Raw genomic sequence first — 18,392 nt, forward strand, 5'->3', positions numbered from 1 at the left:
CTCTGAAAATTTCAGATGGGTCATTAAATGGTAAACCACGGGTTATTCACCTCCGTTAAAACCAATTAAGGATCATTGAATCAAGTCATTGACCGATGTATGGAAAATAAGGGTCATCTACCCTTTTCTATGAAAGATAGAATTGTAATGTAATGGATTGGATTAGATGTCAAGCTTTCAGGGCTACTTAGTCCTCTTCTACAGGCATATTATACATTTGAAGCCGGATTTGCCATACATGATATACAGATAGTCATGGGTGACACCTAAATCAAATAATAGATATTCTAGATTCTAGTTTTAAGTTGGTCAAAATCTTTATTTTGAAATAATGTTTTTTAACTATGCCTACATCTCTAAAATTACAACTAAGAATAAATGTATGGATAGGGATAGACTACTTCTACAATAAATTGATTTATGGAGACGTAGGTGGTGGGGCATCATCAAGACTTCTTACGTATCATTGTGCCCTATTAGTGTATGTTTGGGAATTTTTAAGAAGAGTATTGCATTTTACTTAATTCAATATATAATTTAATCTTCAAGCATGTTTTATGTTGTTTATATTATTGTGTGTAGAACACTATGATAGACTCGTGTACACCAAACATTCTGAGCTCCTAGAAAGGAGAGGAGGAAAGAATGTGAGATGGATTTGGGTCCAGCAGAGGGACTGTCCCTCCTAAAGTGGGACAGCAGGGCAAGCTATGGATCCAGAATACTTAAAACCCTCTATGTCAGCAGACGAGCTTCTTGTTTCTACCTGTAGCTAGAACGAAAACAGGTGAAATAATAGCTATATACTTATTAAGCAAAATGTATAAATGATAACTCTGAAATATATGCTACACTACAGACATTTTGTAAAGTGGTAACAATAACAAGAATAGCAGGCAGTCCCTCTTATGAAATGTCTGTAATTAAGCGACGGTATACACCACAACACGAAGCTACACTACTCTGAATAGTAACACAAACTTACGTAACAAATTCATCTTTTTAAACAAAAAATATTTTCAGATTTGGCTTCACTCTGTTTTGCTGATTGTTAATTATTGTTAATGTCCAAAAAAGGAATATTTTTCAACTAAAGTTCAAAATAACCCTAATTTAATTTATATTTGTGATGTTATAAAAATATGATTGTGGTATTGAGTTCTTGGTTATGCACAGCATTATAAATGCATTTTTTGCTAAAGTATTGTTTTAAATCTTAAATATAGCTGAAATGTGTTGGATATTTGCCCGCTAAAACCCTTTCGTGAGGTGCCAGCTCATTGTGAAGCCTTTTTAGAATTGGAAACGGGCCAAACTAAATAAACTGAAAATATATATATATATTTCTAGTCTACTGTCTTTTAAAGTGCCATACATTGCATTAAATAGCACTATATTATTTAAGAAATAATACTAGTAGTAAATAAAAGTAAGTTAAGTTTTAGGTCAACTGGGGGTTTTATCAGGGGCTGTAGAAATTATATTTATTGTTTCATTTTGTAAAAGCTTGGACTGTGTATTATCAGGCTTGTGTTTTCTAAGATGAGAGATTGGCTTAAATGGGGAGTTCCATGGAAAAATATTTTTCTCCTTAAAATGCTGTATACAGCGATGGGACTTTCCCTGCCAAAACGGAGCATGTTTTTCTGGCAATACTAATGAAGTCCTCCGTGTACAATAAAATAATGCTTATTCGTCGACAGGCAGTATGATAAGCCTCTGGGTAAGATGTGTAAGATAACAGAGCTAGAACACATGCAAAAATAGTTAAATAAATTAAATGAAATATGTGAAAATAATTAAACAGAATTAAACATTTGAAAAGTAAAAACAAAACAAAAATAATCAAAAAAAAATAATATATATATATATATAAAATTATTATAATTGTAAAAATAGGTTCCCAGACACTTTGAACCCCTTCCACGAGTAAAACACACAAAAAAAACCCACAAAATTACAAAAATAGTGTAATAAGTATATAAGTTGTGTGGGTACACTAAATGTGAAAAGGGGGGGGAATTGTGATTGAGCAAACACAGTAAAAATGGGAAAAAAGCTTAGGTCAGTAGACTGGGAAAACCCCTGGTCATGATGAGGTTAAATTGCTAATTCATTAGGGAGAAATGAATGTTATCTGATTGAAACAAATGTATTAATTGTTCTCCATTGTGTTTCTGACATTAAGCTATTCAATGAGCAATGCGCTATTGTTTTGTTCAGCGAGCAGTACATATTCTGCTAACATTATTGAACAGCTTTTTTTTTATATGCTATTTCATTTACATTATGTTACAATTGCCACACACACTAGAAATGTTTTGATAAGAGGACAATTTGATTATATAAAACAGATATATGTTTATACACCTATATAAATCTCTTTTATTTCTACTATATGGACGAAGTATTGGGACACCTGACCATTACACCAACAGGGACTTTGATGATATTTGCATCCCAAATACATGGACATTAATATGGAGTTGGTCCCCCCTTACAGCTATAACAGCTCCCACTCTTCTGGGAAGGCTTTCCACAAGATGTTGGAGTGTTTCTGTGGGGATTTTTGCCCATTCATCCAGTAGAGCATTTGTGAGGTCGGCACTGATGTTGGGTGAGAAGATCTGACTCGCAATCTTTGTTCCAGTTCATCCCAAAGGTGCTCGATGTGGTTGAGGTCAGGGCTCTGTGCGGCCGGTCAAGTTCTTCCACACCAAACACATCCAACCATGTCTTTATGTCCAAAATGTCTAAGTCCCCTTCAGCATTTTGGACAATGCTATCCTTCCAACTTTGTGGGGGGCAGTTTGGGGGAGGCCCTTTTCTATTCCAGCATGACTGCGCCCCACTGCACAAAAAGATCATAGATAGTCTGGTCAGTTACGCCATGGAGGGGGCAAATGTATATGGGGAGTTTCTGCTCAATCTCACCATGCATTTGCAAAGGGAACCACACCAAAAATGTAAAGGAATCACTCAGGTGTCATACGCATTAAAGATTGTCCCTTTAACCCATAGTTAGACTGGTAAGACAATGGATGGTTTCATCAAGAAAATATACAGAAAGTGGAGGGCAGAACCTAAAAAGCGTTAAAAGGCATACACATTCTAATTCCCAAGTTGTTGCTAGAATAATAATGAGGAATAAGTACACTAAACAAAGCAAGAATTTAGCGCTCGCCCAGCGAATAGCCAACAAAAATGTTTCATCTTGAATTTATTGTGAATACATGGATAAACTTCCCTGTTACTATATAAAAATGTTTTATAGATCAACTTAGATCATGTCTACCATCGTAGACAAAGAAGGATTTAGTAGAGCTGTATCTAGGGGTCAGGACTTTACTTTTTATGTGACTTTGTTGCTGCTCTTTCTACATACTTTATTGTGCATTTTAGGACTGTGGAACAATCACTCAGAACTCAGAGAAAAGAGACTTTAGAGGAGGAAAGAGGGACAAATTTGGGTTCCAAAGAGGGACGTCCCTATATGCATGTGGTCAAAACCAGGGCCAGCTTTAGCATGCTCCAGACCCAGGCTTATCTTAGGGGCCCACAGCCGGCGTCTCCTGGGACCCCCTCATCAGCCGCGACGTTGGCACATTGCACAAAGGTAGTAGTGATCTGTTAAGACAGGCTTCTCTAGATTTCTTGTAAAAAATGTAAATATAAACCTAATTCCTCCAAAACAGTCTCACTGATTGGAAAACAAAAATCACAAGGCATGGGTGGCTTTGATGAATGAGTTTAGTAATGCTAAGCCTGTGACAGTTCACCTTTCAGTGGGTTCCAGCTCCACTTGTCTGTATGCGCTAGCCTGAGTAGAAAGGTGTGATGTAGAATAATTCATTCTCCTGGCTTCAGGTATTTCATCTTCACGGGATATTACAACTTTGAGCCTTTCTGGTTTATTTGAAGTACAGAAGCAATGCGTATGGAATGCATAAAAGACTAATTTCACTGTAATTTTGTATGAAAGCACTGTTTGGGGTAAAATAATTACTTCTGAATATTGAACAATTACAGTCTGTGTTGCAATTAATCTGTTCATAATGAAAAAGTTTTAATTGTCTAATTGCAATTCACTGTATACTGTTACTGTAATCAACAACTGTAATATGCAAATTAAAAGATATAAACAGCCAATAGGTTTTTTAACTATATGCGGAATTCTCTTATGTCCCGTCACCTGGGTTGACCATCTGCTGCTCCTTCAAGGGTATGAATCCCATGACTCCGAACCAGCCATTTAGCCACATATGAGTCATGGGATTCAGGTCCCAGAGCAGCAGGGGCGCTTATGCTTGGAGGGCACTGTTAAGATGATCTATATCCTAATATGTTGTAATGAATCAGGCCCATGTGTGCTTTGTTTTATTACATAGAACAGAGCATGTGTGTTCTGTTTGCGTGACTTTCCAGAGCTCTCGTGTAACCTGAATACATTACATGGCTCGATTCACTCTCGCTCCTGTGCATTAAGCCAACCAAATGAATGAAGTACCAGATTGATTTAGCCTGTTTAAAAATTAATACAGAACCCATTAGCAGTATACTGATCGATTTAATTCAGCGTCCAATCAATGGCCTAAGTGAGTGAGTGGATTATGCTAAAAGTGTTTATTGGGAGAGAAAAAAACCCAATTGTCGGTGCCGTTTGGAAAGATTAACGCGGTTACATTACAAAGAGAGAGAGAGAGGTGGCCTAACAAGGATGCTGCATAGGAATTTAATGCCATTTGTGGCTTTGGAGAAGGGGGAGGCGTTGAGCATCTGAAAGGCTTTAATGAATGCTGTCAGAGTCTTTGAAAGCTCATATGCAGAATGCAGCTCTAAATTCAGCCCTTCATATTCATAGCACAGTAGAGGAACATCTGCTCTTTCCCATCGCTAGCTTCAGGTGATGTATTTATTGCTAGTATCGTTCCCTGAAATCGGAATATTCCTTCATTGTATTTTTCCTTTTTTTTTTTTGGTGGCACGTGCTCGCAGCTGGTGCCTAGTGCTGGCACATCAGGCAACTTGAGCATGTAGATGTACTATGCGCAGTGCTTCTTGCCTTGTTGCCTAGACAATCATTTGCTTTCAGAGAGAATGTCTGGCTCTCGCAAGGACTTTGATGTAAAGCAGATATTGAAAGTCAGATGGAGGTGGTTTGGACACCAGGCAGCACCCGCCGCTAACTCAGGCAGCATCCATCAAGACTTTTCAAATGCGGAACAAAGCCTTGTGTCTGGCGGAAGAAAGTTTTTAGGTCCAAGTAACCTGCTGCTGCCTTTGCCATCGCGTGGTTACAGAAGCAGCCAAGACTTCACAAATGTGATCCCATGCCCAATGGCATCAATTCCAGAGATCACAGTCCCATCTCTTGAGGTTACGACGGATGCCTCAGAAGGAGCTGGTTGCCCTAATAAACCAGAAGCTGAAGATGGAGCTAGCGAGGAAGGCAGCGAATCTGAGAGCACTTCATGCAGGTTAGAATACATCTCTGTCCCGCGTTCCTTCACCTTACAAGGTGTCGCCAACTAAAGGCACACTATTGACGCATTGAGAAAAAAAGTGTGATGTTCCTTTAAGTGGACGCTAGCGTAATTTTTCATGTTACTTTGACATTTGTTCATGTTTTTATGCATTTTGATGTACTTAACTATAAATATGATATTATTAATGGCTGAATCCTCTGTAGTGTAGAGGGTTGTAAAATATGTTGTTGCGTTTGGTTTTATTATACTTTTTTTAACCTTTGCATTACCATATACAGCATATATTCTTCTTTTTCTGCAGAAAAATAGGGTGTTGTATTTCCACTTTATAACAGACCTACATAATTGCTATCCATTGTCTGTCGGGGTCTACGCATCTCCATAGGAACATTTCTAGGCAGACTCAGGAATTCTGTTCTGGCAAAAAAAACAAAACAGTAACAACATTCAAATAGATTCTCATCTAACGAGAATCGATAAAGCATTTATAAAGAATGCATTAGCAAAACAAATTACTTACGCAGACAAATTATTTTAGCACAAGGCTATTCGAGGCTTTATTTAATATTAACACAATTGATTTCACATAAGGTTTGACTATGATTGTGTTACATATTAAATTAGGTTAACAAAGGCACATGTACATCAACTTCCCTATTTACGGGTGCTGTTAATGGATTTATGCTATTTTCTATTGTCTGCCTGAGTGATATAGCATCGGGGAGGTACCAGCAATGTCTGCTCCGTCAGGCGGTTCATGTAAAAGGTAGAGGCAACTATAAAAATGAATAAATCTCTTTGGAAACATGGTTTGGGTATCTGGAACCAACTGCAGCAAATAAGAATAAGGAGATCAGCAATATATTTAAACAAGATATATTTTGTGACGTGTGAGAGGTGTTTATTCTGTTTTATTTCCATTAACTAAAAAAACTCATGGTGATTTTACAGAGAAAAGTTTAAGGAATGCAGGTTCCTCCTATAATGCTTGGCCAACATTAAGAAGAACACTAGGACTATTCATTTGATCAAGGAACCGTGTTTTCTCATATATTGAAGGATATGTTTCCAATGCTTAAGTTTAAGGTTACTCAGGCTTTAATAAGATGTTTTACTTTCATAAAGTGCTGTTTATGTACATGAAGTGCATACAAGCCTCGTTGTGGAATAGCAGTGGAATTAAATGCTATCCTGTTGTCCTCCTAATTTTGTCTCTTATTGTGTATGCCTCTTCCTTAACCGATACACAAGATCATTGACTTGAATTATACAATAACACATGAATTTCCCAAAAGAGGCATCTTTCTTCTTCCCGGCTAACATTGCTGCTCTGTTATATGGAACACTTTCTACATGGAAGGCAAACTCACCAGAAACCCCATTGCTTCTAACATGTGGACATGTCCATTAGCTCATTAAGCCAATGCAGTGAATAATAGTATTCACAATTTTGAAGAATACACTCCCACAAATAATTGTGCAACGCCAAGTCCATACGTTTTTTTGGTTGTTCTGGGAGTGCAGCATTGGCTCTCCTGGCTGGGTAATGCATACCCTGCGTAACACTGCATCTCAATCAATGTGTGACATCAGACAGGAGCATCATAGAATTTTATAATACATTTTTTTATGATATGAAATATACAATAAATAAAATAGATTTATTTTAGCCTATGTGATTCTTATATTCTTTTATCAGCAGATTCTTATAATAACATCATTTAAACCGCCATTCTTTTTTTTTTTTTTTTTACTTTTATTTGATGTTTTGTTGGCAGCAGATATTCTTAAAATACACTAGAAAGAGCATCAGGTTTTAATTGTATTCTCATAACAATTTGCTTCATTTGTAATTGAAAAGACTGTAGCGCCATATATGGCCTCTCTGGGGACTCAAAGCACATGACTGAGCGTGGTGATTTAAATCCTTGAACCTGGGGTGCATTCACTTCCATCATCCCTTATTTTTAAGAAGGCTGACATGTAAAGACCCCGGTGCTAGGTTGTATGGATTCAGGAGAGCATCTGGAATGTGAAAATGAGCTTATCTATGCCCAAATACACATCAATTTGGGGATCTGCAACTAGAAAGGAGATTAAACTAATTTTGGTGCAGTTATACCAATGCTTGAAAATGCTGTGGTCTCCGAGGGTATCACCAACCGGAGAATAATTTTGCTCTCAAACTCAAGTGAATTAAGTGTCTCAGTGTGGCAGAAAAGCACTATGCGCAGTGGCTTAAAACAAAAGTTGGAAGCACCATGCCAGCTCTCTTATGGCTCTTCATTCTGTATGTTCCTTGGCTCTTCATTCTGTATCTTGGTTTGGACCTGAATGGCAATGTTTCAAAACACATTGCTGCAATTTTGTTAAATCACTTATACAATGTTGCAAATAAACACATTCTACATATTAATCGAGTCACTAATGGCAGAGTACCATGTTATAAGGACCTACTTGTTCATCAAGAAACCTCTTGGAGGCTTAGATTTTGTTTCCCATCTATAGCCCCTACTTTATGCCCTAAGTTAAGGAGATATACAAAACCTAGGTAAAACCCAAACCTTGGCTGAGGCAGATTAGTGCTCGCTTAATGTATCTGGCTAAGATATGCGTGAAGTCTAAAGTGCTTGTCATCGCTCTCTTACAGTTACCAGACCTGTCTGGAATATTCTTAGCCAATGCTCCTACCTGGAATGTTTTCTGAATTGTATGGGGTCACCGGTGTTCAGTAGATAACACTGGCCAGTTTGAATTGTTGTAGCCCTGATCTAAATTGTGGAATATGTAGTGTCCCCTGTGCCGTTCCTTTGTGATAATTTTTTGTACCATATGTTTCAACAAATGACTATTATAATTACTATTAGCCGTATAGGTCCACTAAATACTGTGCTCTAATGCATTTTGATTCTGAGCTACTCAAGCATCTAAATCAGCCGGGAAATAGTACAGCACACATGAAATCCGTAAACTGAGATTGGCTTTTCCTGCATGTTATATGACAGCGGATCTGCCAACACACAGTTCACAAGGATAAGCTTTAAACTACTGATATTGTATCATTGGTGCGCCCCACACTAGATGTTCATCTGACTGTGGATTCCATTACATTATGGTTTTAAGTTGTTGCTGCTCTACCGGGGACATTTTGTTGCAGATAAGATTTATTATGTTATTATTTTTTAAAACATTTTGTTTTCTGCCCACAGGACATCAAACAGCAGCCAGACATTATCGTCCTGCCACACCATGGAGTCATGTGCCCCTGATGAGTTCTTCCAGTCTCTCAACCATGCAGAGCAAACGTTTAAGAAAATGGAAAACTACCTCAGGCACAAACAACTTTGTGACGTTGTCCTGATTGCTGGAGATCGCAGGATTCCTGCTCATCGGTAAGTCACAATGGCAGAACATTAGACTGGCCACTGGGTTCAAAATGGGTTGTCTAGAAGGCCGATGTTGTTCACGAAGGATCGCATTCCATTCAGATTGATTGTCCTTTAGGTCAAATAACTATTATTGTAGAACATCTGGGATTTTTTTGGGGTACCAAGTCTAGTACATAAGCAAGTATTTAAGGCTAACCTTCAGGCCATTTGTTAGAGCAATGACTATTATTTAAAGATAAATATAATTAAACTAATTGCACTCAGAAACAAATCATACAAGCAAAAGATAGTTTTAATAGACTCCATTTTTTTTAAATTCTGGAACCAATAATGACCATTCCCTTTCTACTTTCTCCACTCCATTATATCACCACTAAAGTCTAATGCATGCCATCACATGTGACAAAAGCATGATTGCTGAAGGTGCCAGGCATTGGCGTTTATGGTACAGTTTAACATATCTTTGCCAGTTGGAGGCATCATTGTTTGGTTTATGCATCATAATCCTGTAAAAAAGCACATAAACGGGGAAAATGTATGAGAGGTTTTCGTTGGTTTCCCTTGTAAACCCATATTTTGAAACAGTATTTCCTACGTTACTGGTTAACACTTTCAGAACTGATTGAGTGAGAAACGTATTCCAAAAGATTTTGGGTCCATTTGGTACTGTATTTCCAATTTGTGTTATTGGAATTGGGATGTTGAGCACAGAAGGGGGAGCAGTAATCTTGGGGGGTAAGGACTGTTTCCAGTTATCATGTAAACAAGCATATATATACCCGTATATTCCGGCGTATAAGACGAGTTTTTAACCCCAAAAAATCTTCTTAAAAGTGGGGGGTCGTCTTATACGCCGGGTACTTACCAAGCCGGAGGTTCCCACGAAGCCACCAATCTCTCTAATCACTACGCGCCGGCTATTGATGCCGAGCGCAGGGATGCCTTCATGTCCCGGCGCCCGGCATCAATTGCCGGCGCGTAGTGATGAGGGAGCAGGGAAGCCCGAGGTCTGGCACTTGAGACCTCGGCTTCCCTGCTCTCTAATCACTACGCGCCGGCTATTGATGCCGGGCGCCGGGACATGACGTCATCCCTGCGCTCGGCATCAATAGCCGGCGCCTAGTGATTAGAGAGCAGGGAAGCTGAGGTCTCAAGTGCCAGACCTCGGGCTCCCACAACTGGATGGAAGAAAGAAGACAGAAGATAAGGTAAGAGATGGGGAGAAAGGGACAAAGGGGGGAGAAATATATATATATATATATATATATATATATATATATATATATATATATATATATATACTGGTGTGTGTATATATGTATATATGTATATATATATATATATATATATATATATATACATATACATATACATGTGTGTGGTGAGGGCAGTGTATAAATGTGTATGTATGGACAGGCATATGTATAGATATATATATTATATATGTGTGTGTGTGTGTGTGTAAGGGCAGTGCATGTATGTATATGTCAGCAAATCACCGGTAAGGTACATCGCTTGCCGTGATTGGCTGGTTGTTGTACGCTGGGTAGAGGGGTAGTCTTATACGGCGAGTATAGTCCAAACTCTATATTTGGACTGTAAAAGTTGGGGGTCGTCTTATACGCCCAGTCGTCTTATACGCCGGAATATACGGTATATATATTGTAAACATGCATTTTCAACATATCTGTCTCCTTAATCAGAATTAATTTATACCATGTGATTTGTAATTTGTTGATGGATGAGCCAGTATTCTCCTAGACCCTATTCACTAATTCCTTGTATACTTTTAAGAGCTCAGGTACTTGGCAGTGGTCTCAGGAGACTCCATGGTTACAGTGAGTTATAGCAATTGTCCCAACATTTCTGCATTGCACCAATCCTATAAGGTGGCACAGTACCTAGGGTTGCAATATTTACCCCCCCCCCAGAACATGGGATGTATAAACTTTCAAAAGTGAACCAGTCAGGATCGCATTAATAAATGGGTAACATGGGCACGTGCCCAGGGCTCACCAGCAACAGAGGGCCTACCAGAGCCAGCCTTTACATAGATACCAGTAAGTCCATGGGATCCAGGTGACACTTTGACAGGGGAACAATATGCCTCCCAAAGACATGTTCTTTTGGGATAGACTTGTGGAGAAAGAGAAGCGTTTCTGCACCTCTCTTTCTCTACACCAGGAGCAGTGGCGTACTTGGGGAGGGGGTCCGCTCTGGGTGCCACTCAGTTTGGGCCGGTCCAAAATTATTCACAAAGGGTCTGTCTGACCTGGGTTACATGACGGCGTGGCTGCTCTCAGCTGGAGGGAAAGCTGTGGTTGAGGTAAAGGGGTGAGAGAGGGAATGAAAGAAAGGATAAGGGAGTATGCAAGTATGACTGTATATACATTACCATGGGAGTGTATAAGTGTGTTGGCCCTGGAACCAGTTACTCAGTTTACCGGCACTGGTTAGCAACGTGTAAAATGAATATTAGTCCTGGAGTAAATCGCAGAAATGGCATCTGTAACGGTACCGCAAACAGTGTAATGTGGGTCTACATTTATATTCTACTTATTCTAAAAGATGTTAATTGGCCATTGTGGGAGCTCCTTTTGCTTGAGTCTCATGATACAGCTGTTTGGTAAGTAAAAATCTAACTACCAAGGAATGTATGTTTTTTTCTAATGACATAGGAGAAAAATGAGGGAGAGTGATCAGTCTGCCCACTACTATTTCATTGGAATTCTACACAATTTACTTGCTTTCATTTGTGTCAGATTGTCGTGACTTAGAACATATCTTGCAAACAAAAAAATGCCAAGCGGTATGTAAAATTCTTCAAGGAAGCCAGCAGTAAGACGTAGCTGTCAGATGTAAAATGAGTTGGTCTGTGGTGAAGAATTAAAAATCAGCTTGGTCGAATATGACCTTTCCATGCGTGTTACTTTTCTAGGCTGGTTCTTTCATCCGTCTCTGACTACTTTGCGGCCATGTTTACCAGTGATGTCAGGGAGGCGAAACAAGAAGAAATCAAGATGGAGAGCGTGGAGCCCAATGCTCTTTGGGCCTTAGTACAGTATTCATATACGGGTAATGCCCTGAAACTGTATTCATTTATATTACCTATTATATTGTTTATATTTCTTGCAACAGCTTGTAATATAATTAGATGTTTCTTGGCCGTTCACCAGAACTACAAGTATTGATTACTTTGAAAATTTTTAATGGGTTTACTCATCTTAAGCAATATTACAAAAAAAAACACTCCCTCCTTTTTTAATGTCTTTCATGCTTTATCCTGTTTGCTTTATAGATCAAACCAAGGAGGACACATAATTCATCTACCTCTCTGTTAAACTAATGACCTGTGAAAGCTGAGAATGCTGGTGTGACATTAGGGATGACCTCACCGTTCACAGGAAGTCAATGACCTCATAGACATTAGACACATGATATAAACCCAGCTGAGGACCATTTGGTTTTAAATATCTCTGTAATAATGGTTTCTACCAGCAATAGGTCTTATTTAACTGGGGCAAAGGCCATCAAAGTACTCAACTATAAGTGTTTTTTATATAGCGTGTGTGTATACACAGTTGTGTTAGTCTCATCATACATAATGTATCGTACATATTTTTATTATATATTATCCTTAAATTTCACTAGGCAAGATGTTCTCGGGCAACCAGTCACCATGTTTTTAGCATAAGGGGTTTTCAATTAATGCTTTACGTTCTTCTTTATAAATAACAGAGAGTGACATTACTGTTAGGTGACAAAATTATATTATGTTTATGGATTTTTTTTTATAGTTGTTTTTTTCAATTTTCAAGGAGAACGTTTTTTTTTTAACCTTATTTTGTTTGATTTGGAGTAACAACATTGTGTTCATATTGCATCCAAAGCTCACTAGACATCGTATAATGTCTTTCCAGGTCAGCTGGAGCTCAAAGAGGACAACATTGAATGCCTCCTGTCTGCCGCTTGTCTCCTGCAGCTGTCTCAGGTTGTAGAGGCCTGCTGTAAATTTTTAATGAAACAGCTGCATCCCTCCAACTGCCTGGGAATCCGTTCATTTGCTGATGCACAAGGGTGCACTGATCTGCACAAAGTGGCTCATAATTACACAATGGTGGGTATGACTTGCTCACTTACAATTTTCCTTTTACAATGTTATTCACATAAATTCATTTCCAATGTTTGGAAAATTCATTTCTAGGTTTACTATGTGATCATAATGAAGCCATTAGATTGTGAACAAAGTATTGGACACATATGTATAAAATGCACTGAAAACATTTTGATACTAGCCCGTGTACAGAAAACTTGGTGGAGCATTTTATTGAATCACTGCACTAGCTTTGGTCACCTTAAGTAGAGCCAGCCCTTCTGGTTGCGGTGGGTCTATGGAAGCCAGGCAGCAATTTGTAGACCCAAGCATAGGGGGATTCTGTGGGAAGGGCAACAATTACCTGTGTATGTATGTGTGTCTCTCTGAGAATGTTTCTGTGTGTCTGCCTAAGTATGGGTATGTGCATGTGTCTGCCTGGATTTATGTGTGTGTCTAGGTACACGTGTCTGTGACTGGTTATGTATGTGTCTGTCAGGGTTTGCATGTCTGTCTGGGTTTGTGTGTGTCTGGGTATGTTAGTGTGTGTGTGTGTCAGTCAGGGTTTGCATGTCTGTCTGGGTTTGTGTGTGTCTGGGTATGTAAGTGTGTGTGTGTCAGTCAGGGTTTGCATGTCTGTCTGGATTTGTGTGTGTCGGGGGGGGGGGAGTGGGTAGCATTTCATTCTTGGGCCCATGCAGCACAATGTCTTAGGCCAGCCCTGGATCCATCTTATATAGACCGACATTAATTATAAAAGCAGCAACAGAAGCACACTTTTACGGTTGTGAAATATTCATACACACTTCCTCCTTTCATAATTTGTTCCTTATTTTGAGATGACTCTTTTAATTCATAGAAAGCTTGGAAGCTGCTTCCATCTCCTAACTCCAGCCCTATCTGCTAAAACTGAACACTTGGGCCTTATTCACTAAAGAGGGAGTTTGCAGGAACTCCTGTGTCAGCTTTTCAAACGCGCTGTGCATATTTACTGTCAAAGACAATACACTTCTCCTACAAGAAGAGCTGAGCTGGCCTTGCATAATGTATTGTCCAAACTAAATGGGATTTCACCAATTTAGATGTGCGTTTTCAGGGTAATAGATGTTTACTGGGGTTGCCCGTACATTGTACATACTGATTTTACTCATTTGGTTGATGACAAAGAGGACACACTTTATACCCCATTTTTAGTGAAAGGTCCACAGGGTTCTAGGAGACAGCCAAAAAAAGTGCAAATATTTTGTACTCAACCTAGATTCAAACTGGCTGCTACTATTGAGCTGGTTGAGGCATGCCTTCAGTGTTAGGGTTATTAGGCTGCAGGATCCTTGTTTAGCTCCCTCTGCTGTAATCAGTTGCCGCATTATACCAGCCACTAGTCCAGAAGTGTGGCATTAGGGTCCCCCGAATCACTAATTCCCCCGAATCACTAATCAGTAATCCTGCATAAATTACGATGCTAGCTTGCCTCGCAGTGGGGCAGCATTGTTGCAAGCCCACCGGAATCTCTCATACATCGACCCTGGTTTTGTCCAGTTCTTCTGACACCAATAAGTGACTGGTGATATACTAGGCCTTCATGCCCATTATCGGTAGCTTGCGTATGATATTTTCTTTTACTATTGCATTGTAGGGACAGACCCCAAGTATGTTTTGGATTTTCTGCAGTTTCTTCCAGCTAAGATCATGCCGCCAGCTATTTATATGCCCTCTCTACATAAATATTTAAATGAACTCAGTATGAGCCAGACACTTCAAGGAGTAACAAGCTGTTCCAGATGGATATCTCCCCAGGTCCCCTTTCATGTTTAGTTGAGTACAGAACAGAAATTAAATGTTAATAATAATGAACGTTTTGAAAATAACTTGGTTGAATTGCAAAACATGTTTATAAGGGAAAATGATTTTACGGTCAACCTTAATTTCTGCCTGGGCCTCTTGTGATTTAATTTTATGTTTTCTATTAAAAGACCCTGAATGTCATCCAAAGAAAAAAGGTTCACGTTATGAGCTTTAAGGCTGTTTCAGTGTTGCGATATAATGATTCGGCAGCTTTTAGGGTCACTGGTAACACAGTGAAGCATCTCTCGCGTGGAGCTTCGGCGATGTTGTTGCAGAATAGGCTGCATTCCCGGCATTCAGTACTCCAGACTAGAGCCCTGTGCGGGACTGTTGTTTTAATCCCGCTCCCGCCCGCTCCCACTGTTTTTAATCCCGCTCCCGCAATGTGGGTGTTCCGCTCCCGCCACATTTGTGGCCAATCCTGCCCGCTCCCGCCACATTTGTGGCCAATCACGCCCACCTCCTTACCTGATTTCCCGCGCAGTCCCGCAAGTTGTTCCCTCACAGCGTCTCTTCTCTTGCTCCGCCCAGGAAGAAGGCGGAGTCACAGGAAGTGACGTCACATCACGTGACTCCGCCTTGTTCCTGGGCGGAGCAAGATAGGAGACACTGTTATGGAGCAGCGAGAAGACAGCCTTGCGGGACTGCGCGGGATTACCGGGACCCGCAGGTACAGTGCCTGACCGCCCGCTCCCGCCCGCAGCCCCAGCAAGACCGCCCGCGCCCGCATGTTTTTTGGCGGGTCCCGGAAAAGACATACTATCCAATCCTGCTCTGAGGGGTAGTTACCTGAAGCTAATGGGAGGAGCCAGTCACCTGTAGCCCTATATAAACTATGCTCCCCCTTCATTCCATGCTTGAGTGTCCACAAGCTGTGGTGTCTGGCCTTGTACAGTCTACATTCCCCTTGTGTCCTTGCTACAGCTTGTTACCCTTACCTGAACCTGCTTGACCTTGTTTACCGTTTTGCTTTGGACTAGTCTGTCTGTCTCTTGTCCCATGACCTTGGCTTGCTAACCTCCCTTAAAGCTCCCATCCAAGTTTAGCACAATCCTATTCTGCAGCTTTGTACAGTAAATAGCTCCCAGGGCCCGGACTGGGGATTAAAATCAACCCAGGCACCGTAAAAGGTGTGCGACCACCTGCTACATACGTGCAGCCGCACACTATGCTGTTACACCTTTGCAGGTGGCAGGTGGGTATATCCAGCTGGCAGCCACACACTGAAGGCCGCATGTGCCACATGATCCGGAATAAAGGTATTTGGGAGATGTGCCTAGTTTGCCCAATGGTAAGTCTGGTCCTGATGAGGTCTCCCCCTGGGTGAGAAATACCAAGGATGAGTCTACTATACCATCCCAATATGCCACCGTCAATTTCTCCACTTATACAATCTATCCAGGATCCTGACAAGCATACAAATGGCTTCACACAAAAAAACTGCTATACCAGAATATTCTTAAATCTGATTAAAAAAAAGAAAAAATGCAGCTTCCCTGCAGGGTCTTCTTTTTAACTAACCTAAAAGAATGATTAGACTATTTGTATTACCGTATTTGCTCGATTATAAGACGACCCCCCCCAAAATCAAAATAATAATTTAGGAAAAAAACAAAAAGCCTGAATATAAGACTACCCCATAGGAAAAGTAGTAAATATTAATTCATGTAAACAATTTTTTCATATTTAATAAAAGCTATGATTGAGAAAAATATATATTTTTTTTATTTCCTTTTATTTGCCAACCTGCCCCCAGAAATGCCTTATACCCCCCTATTTGCCACTCTGTCCCATGATATGCCTTTTAACCCCCTATATGCCCCTCTGCCCCATGATATGCCTTCTAATGGCATATAGGGGGTTAAAAGGCATATCATGGGGCTGAGTGGCATATAGGGGGTTAAAATGCATTTCTGGAGGTATATATATATATATATATATATATATAAACTGCTAACAGCAATCACACTCCTATCAAGCCAAGGCAGCCAGTACATGCTGGAACCTGGGGATGATAGTAGTGGGATTACAGCCTCCCTATGCCATGCTACCACCACCACCCCCCTTACACATCCATGCTATCACACACACACTCATTCACAAACATTTAAATACTCATTCATTCCATTAATCACACATACTTCACACATTAATCACAAAAACCCTCCCCCACCCCCTTACCTGAACTGCAGATCTCCCACTCGCAGACTTCTGCAGGGGCCCGGCTGTGCGAGCAACTTCTCTGGCCCCGCCCCCAGAGGAAGGAGGGGGAGGTAGAGTTATGTGAGGACTTTGCTAGCTTCCTGTTCTCCTGGTGCTAATATATGAAAACTCAAAGTGGTGAAGGACAGACTGAAAAGATTATCTGGAGAAAAATGATAATAATCAGTGTACTTCCCTGTTTCCTCTGTACACAGATTCCGGATACCCAGCTGCAGCCCGTACAAAACACTCTCCAAGTGTTTTTCTTAAACAGAAGGAAGGACACTAGGGGGCGCTTGTGTATACCGGTTTGGGACAGTAAAAAATAAAACAGAAAGAAAAAAACAAATAATTGCGTAATATTGTATATGAAAGATGACACTATATGTCTAAGTAATGCACTCACACTTTGTGTGAATTTTCAGGCTTCAAACAACATCCAGTCCTCCGGGTGAATATATGATGTGAGTATGTAAAGGAAGCAGAAGATACGTGGGAAAACACAATTGTGTAGTATCTAACAGTCATATAACCCGCAAGCATAGACAGACACTTACACTTACTATAAGGGTGTCACACCCCTTAAAAGCTTGTTCCTGGTGTTTCTCCTCCGTAGCATAAGACACTTCTCCGTATTCCCCGGGTATATGCTGGTGCTTTGTGATGAAATGGAAGTACATCCACACTATGCTTCCATTAAACAAATTTATTTGTAGGCTATAAGCCAAATATTAAAATTATAAAAGGTGACAAGTATCCACTCAGGGATATTTTTTAAAAGACTAAATGAGTAAAAAAGTCCAAAGTAAAAGAGCTCTAAATCGTCCTTGAAATCCTCAACGCGTTTCGTCCATAAGACTTCATCAGGAGTGTTCATCTTCCACTGTGTGCTTTCTTTTTAAATGTTCCGGGCGTCCTCATGGCCTGCCGACGTCTGACGTCAATCCGTTCGGCGTCATCGGCATTTCATCTATCCTCCGTACGTGCCTTGTGGATCGGAGACCAGGGACGTCTGGGGGAACATCTGGAACATCGCGCGTCACTGCGTCCTGAGTATGCGGAGTCGTACCGAAAATACAGGCAGAGACGGCGGTTATGTCCACAAAGGTAAGACATTTTTCTTTTTTCTCCACATAAAGAGCGTGGGTGATATATTGTAAAAAGAATATCTCTATGATAGCTGTATAGGAGAGTTCCGAGAATATATATTATTAAGCCATGTATTTCTTTTCTCTTTCCGTAGATACCTAATCAAATTTCGAGGTCTATACATTGTGCAATGAAGTGATGCTAGGAATGTCGGGGGATGAAATTATAATGAAGACCGAAGGAGTATTATACATATTGTTTGAAAAGGTGTATGGTGCTATCAGTGTG

The 18,392-nt window shown here is 40.1% G+C and overlaps 1 protein-coding gene across 2 annotated transcripts in view; it reads left to right on the forward strand.

Annotated features, from left to right (window-relative positions):
- LOC128481517 (kelch-like protein 5) overlaps window positions 1–18,392 on the forward strand; it is a 29,992-nt gene that overhangs the window by 3,121 nt on the left and 8,479 nt on the right. Inside the window, exons 1-4 of one of the 2 annotated variants that reach the window (XM_053458370.1) lie at window positions 5,031–5,477; window positions 8,696–8,878; window positions 11,814–11,950; window positions 12,796–12,992. In XM_053458370.1, the coding sequence (XP_053314345.1) occupies window positions 5,038–5,477; window positions 8,696–8,878; window positions 11,814–11,950; window positions 12,796–12,992 (957 nt within the window). In that variant the 5' untranslated portion in view covers window positions 5,031–5,037. Of the gene's footprint in view, window positions 1–5,030; window positions 5,478–8,695; window positions 8,879–11,813; window positions 11,951–12,795; window positions 12,993–18,392 lie in introns of those variants that run through there. The other variant, XM_053458371.1, reaches the window with a different exon arrangement.

This window comes from Spea bombifrons, chromosome 1, assembly GCF_027358695.1.
Source record: "Spea bombifrons isolate aSpeBom1 chromosome 1, aSpeBom1.2.pri, whole genome shotgun sequence".
NCBI lineage: Eukaryota > Metazoa > Chordata > Amphibia > Anura > Pelobatidae > Spea > Spea bombifrons.